Raw genomic sequence first — 10506 nt, 5'->3', positions numbered from 1 at the left:
TTCTGCATGCAGTAGGAGCTCAAAATAAATGTTTCGATGCAATGTGATGTAGTGGAAAGAGCCATGAATTTGGACTCAAAAAACCTAGTTCATTCATTCATTCATTCAACAAATATTAAGTGCTTCTGTGTATGGCACAGTGCTCAGTTCTGGAGGCCAGACATAAAAAGTACACAATTCCTGCCCACAAAGGAGCTTGTGTTCTAAAGCAGTAGAAGATACAGGTCCACTAACCAGCTGTCTGACCCTGGGCAAGTCACTTAACTTCCCTCAGTCTGTCTCTTCATCTGTAAAATTTGGATAATAGAACTAGTTCATAGGGTTGTTATGAAGACCAAATGAGATAATACAGGCAAAGCCTCTTCCCAACTTTAAAGCACTATGTAATAAATATTACCTTTTATCATCGTTATTATAAAAATAATACAAGAAAGGGAGTGGTGCCCTATTTTAACGGGGAGTAAAATTCAGTGGGAAGCTTGCCTGGAAAGCTTGGAAGCTAAACCTAGCCCTTCGTTAAAGAAAAGCAAAAATTCTGAGAAGCAGAGATGGAGAGGAAATGCATTCCAGCTATGGGGGAGGGGAATGGGAGGGATTTGAGCTAGCCCAGAGAGATGGTAGCTCTTTGGGCTTGGGGAAGCAACAGTACAGTTTAGCTGGAATGTAGAGCACCTAAAGAGGAATAATAGAATGTAAAATGAATGTGGAAAGGTAGGTTAGAGGCAGATTGTGGAGAGTGAGGAATTTGTATGTTAGGCAACAGGGAGCCACTGAAAGTTTTTTGGGTTTTTTTTTTTAGGCAATGGAGTTAAGTGACTTGCTCAGGGTCACACTGCTAGTAAGTGTCTAAGGCTGCATTTGAACACGGGTCCTCCTGACTTCAAGACCAATGCTCAATCCACCGAGCCACCTAACTGCCCCCTGAAAATTATTTTTAGCAGGGGAATGACTTAGTCAAATTTGGACTCTAGATAGATGGATTATCTTGAGTTTGGTGTAAAAAATAAATTGGAGGGAGGGCAGGGAGATCAATTAAGACGTTAGAAGAGATCAATCAATTATAAACATTTATTAAACATCTACTATATGCCAGGCACTATGCTAGGGACATAAAGACACAAATGAAAATATATACAAAATATATACATTATAAATCCAACATTATGGGGTAGGAGAGGAACCCTAGTTCCGGGGGGGGGGTGGATCTGGAAATACCTCAGCTTGGAGGAAGCACTTGAGGTGACCAAGAGGGTGAGCTTAGGAGGGAGGGCGTTCGAGGCTTAGGAAGACAGCCTGTACAACCGCCAAAGCAAAAGACTGTACGAGAAGTTAACAAGCAAATAGGGCAGTTCAGCTGGACCACACAGTGGTCCGAATCAGGGCCATGATGAAGACAGGGATGGAGGAGAAGAATGCACAGAATTTGGCAAATGATCAGATGGACCTATTAGAGCGGGGCAGTCAAATGCCAGCTGTCTCTTGCTAAAAATCCCGCTGCTTACAGGAAGCTTTCCGCATCGCTCTAAATTCTAGTGCTTTCCCTTTGTCGATTACCTCCGACTTATCCTGAATCCAGCTTGTTTGTACGAAGCTGTTTTCGTGGTGTTTCCCTCATTAGAATGTGAGCCTTTGGAGAACAGACTGTCATTTGCCTTTATCACGCCAGTGCTTAGCACACAATATCTGGCGCAGGTTTATGGAGACTGATGAACTAGCAAAGCAGTGTGACTTTGGGCTTGGTCACTTCAGTTTCCTTCTCGGTGTCTCAGTTTGTCACTCTTTAAAATGGGGTTTTCAGTATTTGCATGTATACTGCATAGTATCCATGGGTACTGTAAAGTATAATAAAAACTCGAGCAGTTGCTACTCAGCGGCTGAATCAACTTAAATCCGAGGAAGCCCGCAACGAGGCTCAGGCCACCCTCTTTGCCACTAATTAAATGCCAGCTAGAAAGACCTTTTCGGGCTTAGGGATCACAATCCAGTGCAGGGGTGAGGAACCCTCTCATCACACAGTAGAAGGCAACGGAGAATCAAAAGCGGGGAATGACTGGCCCAAGATCACACAGCGAGACTGGCAAAACCAGAACTCGAACCCGGTTTTCAAGTTTCAGAATGAGCATGGGAGAGGAACGGTAGACTTAGAGGAACTAGAGAAAAGAAGGTCTTATATCCCGTTCCCACTCACCTGGGGCATCCCCTCCTCCCGGCAGTCTTCCCCGACCCCCCAGGGCGCAAAGCTCCATTTTCCCGCCCCCTCGACCACTCCACTCCTAGGCAGTAGTTCGGCGGCCGCACAGCCCCCTGGGAATGAAGCCCCACCCGGGGGGGCGGGGGCAAAGGGGTTGCCATGGAGCTGGAAAGAGGCGTCCAGGGGGCGGAGGTTGCTTCGCTCTGGCGCCCAGGGGGCGGGGCTGCTCCGTTCCTGCCTGGGGTGGCGGCGGGGAGAGGGAGCATTTAAACACCGCCCCTGGAGCCCGAGAGGCAGTTTGTCCGGTGGGAGGGGCTTTACCCCGGCCCCAGGCTACCATGCGGCCCGGCTGGACCCAGCTGAGGTTCGTTCTGACCCTGGCCCTGACCTTGGTCTTTGCCCTGCTCTTAACCCTGGTTCTAATGTCCATCTCCCTAGAGGGGTCCAGACAGGAACCGGGGACGGGCCGGGGTCGCCGGGGCCACTTCTTCGTCCCCATCTATGTCAGCAGTTGGGCTGTGCTGCTACCTGGGGGCAGCCAGGAGGCCGAGCGCTTGGCCCGCAAGTTCGGTTTTGTCAACTTGGGGCAGGTAGGACACCCGGGGAGCCTCTCTAGGGTGTCGTTCTGCCGAGGGCATGATTGCCGCCCTCTTTACTCCCTGAGCTCAGGTGGTAGCTTCCCAAGCCTTCTACTGGGACACATCTCACTCCACACTCCACCCCCACCCCCAGGCACAGTCTCGTCCCCTTCCCCCACTATCCTGCCCTTGCACTGCCCTCTCCATACACACTCTGATCCACCCCGGCTACCCCCTCCCCCCAACACTGGCACAAACTCTGCCGGACACCATTATACTTTGTCATTCTCAGTAAACAATGTATTAAGCCATTCAGCTCCGTGCTGGACCCTAGCTATGCAACAAATGAATTTTTAAAAGATACTGGTTTAGGGAATTTAGGGGGATAAGATATACTCACAGGGAAAAAAAAACCAATCCCTGACCTCAGAGAATTTTGAGAGATAAGATAAAATTGCTCACAAATCAATAGGATAAGGAGGCTCAGAGCTAGGATGCCTGTACCCTGTGGCAGAGTGGAGAAGAAAGAGCCAGGCTGCCTAGTTAGAAACAACTGAGCTTGAAAAGGTACTGAGAACCAGGAGCAGGGAGACAGAAGGAATATGTTGAGGTTAGTTTTGACCAGGTAGGGTTTGAAGTATTGGGGCATCCAGGTGGACTTTGGAGAAAAACTTTGCTAGGAACTGGCCTCTTACCCGAGTTATCACTCCCTTCTGTATTCCAACTGCATTCCAGCTAAACTGGCCTGCCAGCTCTTCTGCCAGACTCATGACTGTCTGCTATCTTCCTAAGTCTGTCTCCATAAGCTCTAACCACTGACAATTATGACCACTTCTTTCCTTCCATTATCTATTTTTTTTTTGCCTTTTATACATTGGGGTTTTTTTTTTGGTGTCAGAAAATTCCCCTATCCTTGTAAATATTTATCTTTTAATGTATCAGGCAGTCAAGTTGCAAATCTTAGTATTAACAATGGAGTTAGGGCTGAAAGGGACCAACTGTAAAATAAATTTTAGAGAGGAAGAAACTGAGGTGCAGACAAGGATGTGGTTTGTGGGATAGCAAACTTCAGATCCAGAGCTAGCGCTCTTGCCATCTGCATAGTGGTGAATTGAAAAATCTGGGCTTCCTCCCCCTTCTTTGCCCTGGCAAACTTGGCAACTTTAACCCTACCGATGTTTGAAAATTATTCATCCATGTGTTGCCATCTACTGAGGCTCCATTGCTAATACATTAAAAAGACATTTATGGGGGCAGGGAAATTTTCTAGCATTAAGAAATAACAATATGTAAAAGGAAAAAAAAAAGATAATGAGAGACATTGAAGTGGCCACAGTGGCCAATGGTTAGAGTGTATGAAGAGAAGGGAGCCATGGTTGGGGCCTTCAGGGATGCCTATGATTAAGTGGAAACAAAGGAGGCCTTCACATGAGGCAACGTGGTGCCATGTGGAATTCTAGCTAGACCTGGGAGTCAGGCCCATCACAGACACTAATGTACCAGTCATGGCCTTGCTGGGGAGGGTAGCTAGGTGAGCTATCTTTCCATCACTTAAAAACAGCCTCTTATCTTAGACCTTTTTCTCGTGTACTCACAGAAACCTGACTCTCCCCAGTAGGCAATGCACCTCTGGCTACATTCTCTAGGGCTGAAAAGGACCCTCTCTCATGTCCACTGATGTGCTGGGTGTGGGGAGAGGTCAGCATTGCTACTTCCAGAACCTCCTTCATTCAGGAACCTCTGCCTCTTTGATGTTCAGTCCACAAGCTTTTATTAAGCCATTAAAATTGTTAGCATAGAATAGCTAAGCACAGAATACAAAGGCATAAATCTGCCCTTAAGTAGCTTACATTCTAATGGGAGAGACAACCATGGAAATAACTAGATACATAATAGATTGTTGTTCAGTTGTGTCCAACTCTTTGTGACCCCATTTTGGGCATTTCTTGGCAAAAATACTGGAGTGGTTTGCCATTTACTTCTCCAACTCATTTTATAGATGAGGAAACTGAGGCAAACAGTGACTTGCCCAGGGTCACACAGCCAGCAAGTATCTGAGGCCAGATTTGAACTCAGAAAGATGAGTCTTCTTGACTCCAGGCCTAGCTGCTCTACATAGTAGATAATATACAAAGTAAATGAAAGGTATCTAGGAGTCTCTTGAGCTTCCTTGAGGAAAGTTCAAGGATTCCAAGTAGTGGAGGTGAGATGGAAAGGCCTTCCAGGCAAGGAAGACAGCTTGTACAGAGGTACAGAGAGGACCCAGGAGTGTTGGGTGTGTGAGTCTAGCCTAGCATCTGGCATGTAGTAGGCATTTAATAAAAACTTGATTGATTGAGAAGCATCAAGTTGGCCAGTCTGATTGGACTGAAGAGTTTGCAAAAAGGGGTAATATCCATCTTTTCTTTAATGGCTAAACGCCTTGAGAGTTTTCTACAGTCAGTGCCTCCTCTTCCTGTCCTCTGCCTGTCTTCTTAACTTTCTGCAATTTGACATCTGACCTCATCATTATCTGAAATTGCTGTCACCGAAGTTATGAATGGTCTCTTCACTGACAAATTGAATGGACTCTTCTTTGTACTCATCCTTCTTGACCTCTCTTCAGCCTTTGACACTGCCTGTCACCCTCTTCTGGTTCTCCCCCCTACTTATCTGATTGCTCTTTCTCCATCTTCTTTGATGGATTTTTATCCAAGTCATGCTTGATAGGGCACCCCCACCCCCACCACCACTTCAAGGCTCTGTTCTGAACTCTCTTCTCCCTCTGTACTATCTCTGTACCCTGTACTTGTCAATCTCATTAGTACCCATGGATTCCATTATCACCTCTATGCTTATGGGTTCCCAGATTTGTTTGTCCAAACTTAACATCTCGCTGCTGACCTCTAGTCTTGCATCAACTTCCTATTAGACCGCATGCCCCCATAGACCTCTGAAATTCTATATGTCCGAAACATTAATTCATTACTGTCAAAGATACCATTATCCTCCAAGTTATCCAGGCTGGAAACCTAGATATCCTCCTTGACTCCTTACTCTCTCACCACCCCGCCCCCAATATCCAATCTGTTATTCTTTTTTCTTCTTTGTTCTTCTTCTTCTTCTTCTTTGTTATCATTTCCCCTCACTCTCCCCACCCCCAAATTAAAGTCCTCCCTTGTGTATAGTCAAGGAAAATAGATTTGTGCTAAACCTATTATTCATCTTAACCATTACCTCCACCAGTTCCCCTATCCTTCATTATTTTCCTAGGCCCTCCCCTTTACTCTAAGTTCACTTTCCTCCCTTTCTAATCTTGACCAAATGGTTAACTAGTCCAGCCTTATACAGCCCACTACTCTTGAATCCCTAGTCCTCTCTATACTCCTAACTTGCCCAGCCTTAGCTCTGGATTGCTCCCTCTATCTGCCTCTTCCACTTTTACTCCTATGCTGTTGAATGATATTGGAAGAAATCCCTCAACCAGTGCTGAAGGGGTCCACTAAAAAAATATTTTCTCTAATCTAGGCCTTCACTTCTGCATGGTAATCCTTTTAGCCTTTCCATAATTGATTCATTTTTTTAGCTCCCCAAAGCTATTCTTCTAAATCTCTTATTTCTTCAAGTCTTTAACTCCATCTCCTCCCTACCCTCTCAGCAGAGGCCCTTGAAGTCTATTACCTAAGGTTTTTTTTTTCAATTAACAATCTATTTTTTCTCCCTCCTGCCTCCCATTCCTTTTTCCTCCCACCCTGGAGGGAAGTGGAAGGGAAGAAAAACAAAAGCTTTATAACAAATATGTATAGTCAAGGAAAATAAATGTCCACCTTGGCCACGTCCAAAAACTATGTCTCATTCTGCACCAAGTCCATCTCCTCTTCTTCAGGAGGTAGGTAGCATGCTTCATCATAGGCTCTTTAGAATCTGATTGATTGGTGGTTAAGAGTTCTTTAGTCTTTCAGAGTTGTTTGTTTTTACATTATTGTCATTGTATAAATTATTCTCCTGGTTCTGCTCACATCACTCTGTATCAGTTCACATAAGTCTTTCCAGGTTTCTATGAAACCATCCCTTTCATCAGTTCTTACAAGACAATAGAATTCCATTGCATTCATATACCTGCTATATTATACCATAATCTGTTCCCCAACTGATTGGTACATCCTTAAGTTTTAGTTCTTTACTGCTACAAAAAGAGCTGTTAGAAAGATTTTTGTCTGTATGACTTCTTTTCCTCTTTCTTTGATTCCTCTTTGGGTCATAGGCCTAGTAGTGGTATTTCTGAGGACTCATACTTTACCGAGAAAACCAAGGCCTTTTACCATGAGCTCTCTCTTATCCCCATTTTTACTTCTCAAGACTCTTGTCATCATCTCTTCTTTTCTCCTCCTTTGCCCGTCTCTTGCCAGAGGGATGGCCCTTTTCCTTACTAGAAGCAATCTCTCTGCTTGTGCCTTGATTGCCCCCTCCAACAGCTGCCTTAGTCAGCTGCCCTTCCAATCATTCCCCCTCTTTGTCTCTGTGCTTCAGTCTGTACGTAGCTATTCATGATTTTTTTTAAGAGGCCATTCCCTGCTTCATTTCTTTTTTAAAAAATTTATTTATTTTTAGTTTTCAACACTCACTTCCACAAGATTTTGAATTCCAAATTTTCACCCCATCTTGCCCCTCCCCCACCCCAAGATGGCATGCATTCTGAATACTCCTTCCCCTAATCTGCCCTCCCTTCTATCTCCGCCCCCCTTCTCTTATCCCCTCCCCCTTTTATTTTCCTGCAGGGTAGGATAGATTTGTGTATCCCATTGCCAGTATATCTTATTTCCTAGCTGCACGTGAAAACAATTTTTAACATTTGTTTTTAAAACTTTGGGTTCCAAATTTTCTCCCTTTCTCCCCCTCCACCCATCCTCATTGAGAAAGCAAGCAACTTGATACAGGTTATACCTGTGTAATCATGCAAAACACTTCCATAATAGTCATGTTATGAAAAACTAAGTATATTTCCCTTCTTCCTATCCCATCCCCCATTTATTCTATTCTCTCTTTTAACCCAGTCCCTCCTCAGAAGTGTTTGCTTCTGATTAACCCCCCTTTATTCTCTCTTTTAACCCTTCCCTCATCAGAAGTGTTTGCTTCTGATTACCCCCTCCTCCAGTCTGCTCTCCCTTCTATCATTTCCTTCCCCTCTTATCCCCTTCCCCTGTATTTCCCTGTAGGGTAAGATAGCTTTCCATACCCAACTGAATGTGTATGTTATTCCCTCCTTAAGCCAAATCCAATGAGAAAAAGATTCACTCATTCTCTCTCACCTTCCCCCACTTCCCCTCCACTGTAAAAGCTTTTTCTTGTCTGTTTTATGTGAGATAATTTACCCCATTCTACCTCTCCCTTTCTCCTCCCAGTATAATCCTCTCACCCCTTAATTTTATTTTTTAGATATCACCCCTTCATCTTCAACTTGTGCTGTGCCATCTATCTATCTATCTATCTATCTATCTATCTATCTATCTATCTATCTACATATAATTTTTTCCCTCCAACTACCCTAATACTGACAAAAGTCTCATGAGTTACAAATATCATCTTTTCATATAGGAATGTAAACAGTTCAACTTTAATAAGTCCCTTATGATTTCTCTTTCCTGTTTTCCTTTTCATCCTACTCTTGAGTCTTGTATTTGAAAGTCAGACTTTCTATTCAGCTGTTCTCTTTTCCTCAAGAATGCTTGAAAGCCCTCTATTTCACTGAATATCCACTTTTTCCCCTGAAGGATTATACTCAGTTATGCTGGGTAGGTGATTCTTGGTTGTAATCCTATCTCCTTTGCCCTCTGGAATATTATATTCCAAGCCCTCTGATCCTTTAAGATAGAAGTTGCTAAATCTTGTGTTATCCTGATTGTGTTTCCACAGTACTTGAATTGTTTCTTTCTGGCTGCTTGCAATATTTTCTCCTTGACCTGGGAACTCAGGAATTTGGCTATAATATTCCTAGGAGTTTTCGTTGGGGATCTCTTTCAGGAGGTGATTGGTGGATTCTTTCCATTTCTATTTTACCTTCTGGTTCTAGAATATCAGGGCAGTTTTCCATGCTAATTTCTTGAAAGATGATGGTCTAGGCTCTTTTTTTGATCATTGCTTTCAGGTAGTCCAATAATTTTTAAATGATCTCTCCTGGATCTATTTTCCAGGTCAGTTGTTTTTCCAATGAGATATTTTACATTGTCTTCTATTTTTTTCATTTTTTTTTGTTTTGTTTTACAATTTCTTGATTTCTCATGAAGTCATTAGTTCCCATTTGCTCCATTCTAATTTTTAAGGAAGTATTTTCTTCAGCAAGCTTTTGGACTTCCTTTTCCATTTAGCCAATTCTGCTTTTTAAGGCATTCTTCTCCTCATTGTTTTTTTGGATCTCTTTTACCATTTGGGGTTAGTCTATTTTTTAAGGTGTTATTTTCTTCAATATTTTTTTGGGTCTCCTTTAGCAAGCTGTTGACTTGTTTTTCTGATTTTCTTTCATCACTCTCATTTCTCTTCCCAATTTTTCCTACTTCTCTTACTTGATTCTCAAAATCCTTTTTGAGCTCTTCCATGGCCTGGGACTCATTCATATTTTTCTTGGAGGCTTTGGATGTAGGAGCTTTGACTTTGTTGTCTTTTTCTGGTTGTATGTTTTGATCTTCTATGTCATCAAAGTAAGATTCTATGGTCTGACTTTTTTTGTGCTGTTTGCTCATGATCCCCAACCGATTACTTGAGTTTTAAACTCTTTGTTAAGGTAGGGGTCTGCTTCCAGTGTGGAGAATGTACTGTCCCAAGCATTGGGTGTTTTGTGCAGCAGTTTTCAGAGATACTTCTAGGGACCTGTAAATTTTCAGTTCTTCCAAGGTGCTATGATCAAGGGCGAGGTGTTTACTGCTTTCCTGGCCTGGGCTCTGGTCTATGAATGACCATAAGCACTCTCTTCTGCCTTGGAACCGTGAGGAGGATTCCTCTGCAGAACCACCATAAGCTCCACCACACCAATGCTCCTCCTCGCCCCATAACTGCCACCCAGAACTGTGACCCAGATCCAAGCACAGGCAAAGCAAAAGAATCCTGCCTCAGCACCAGCAGCCCCTCGATTCCCACTCAGTCTGTGGTCTGGAAGCTCTGCAAGCAGCCACCGCCCTGGGGCATGCGAGGACTGGGGCTGGGACTGAGCTTCTCTCTCGCCACAGTCACAGACTTTTCCTACTGTTCCCTTTGGCATTCGTGGGTTGAGAAGTCTGGAAACTGCCACAGCTGCCCGTGATTCAGTCCTCTGAGGCCTGCTTCAGGTTTGCTGAGGCCTGTTTTGCCTGTGCACCCATGCTGAACTGCATTCCTCTCCTTGCCTGGCGTGATATATCTTTCTGATCAACCATCCGGGTTGTCTCGGGCTGGAAATGTGTTTCACTCTGTCTTTCTGTGGGTTCTGCTGCTTTAGAATTTGTTTAGAGCCATTTTGTACAGGTGTTTGGAGGGGTTTGGGGGAGAGCTCAAGCGAGTCATTGCTTTCACTCTGCCATCTTCTCTCCTTTCTTTTCAGATGACCATCTGTGTACTTATTTGTGTGCATACTTTCTCTCCACCCCCCCCATAGAGTGTAAGCCCTTTGAGGACAGAGAGATTATTCTCCCCATTTTATTTGTACCCCCAGAGCCTAGCACAAGCAGAATGGTTTGTGGAAAGAACAATATCAGATTGGGAGACAAAGGACCTGGGTTTGAATCCTGA

The 10506-nt window shown here is 44.1% G+C and overlaps 1 protein-coding gene across 1 annotated transcript in view; it reads left to right on the top strand.

The window, feature by feature from the left end:
- The first annotated feature begins 2328 nt into the window (after nt 1–2328).
- Nucleotides 2329–10506, top strand: part of PCSK4 (proprotein convertase subtilisin/kexin type 4) — a 34965-nt gene continuing 26787 nt past the window's right edge. The window contains 1 exon segment of the mRNA XM_021008956.2: nt 2329–2781. Coding sequence (XP_020864615.2) covers nt 2530–2781 — 252 coding nt within the window. The 5' untranslated portion in view covers nt 2329–2529.

This window comes from Phascolarctos cinereus, unplaced genomic scaffold, assembly GCF_003287225.1.
Source record: "Phascolarctos cinereus isolate Bilbo 61053 unplaced genomic scaffold, phaCin_HiC Scaffold_4;HRSCAF=312, whole genome shotgun sequence".
NCBI lineage: Eukaryota > Metazoa > Chordata > Mammalia > Diprotodontia > Phascolarctidae > Phascolarctos > Phascolarctos cinereus.
This window is presented reverse-complemented; position numbering and strand designations above follow the sequence as displayed.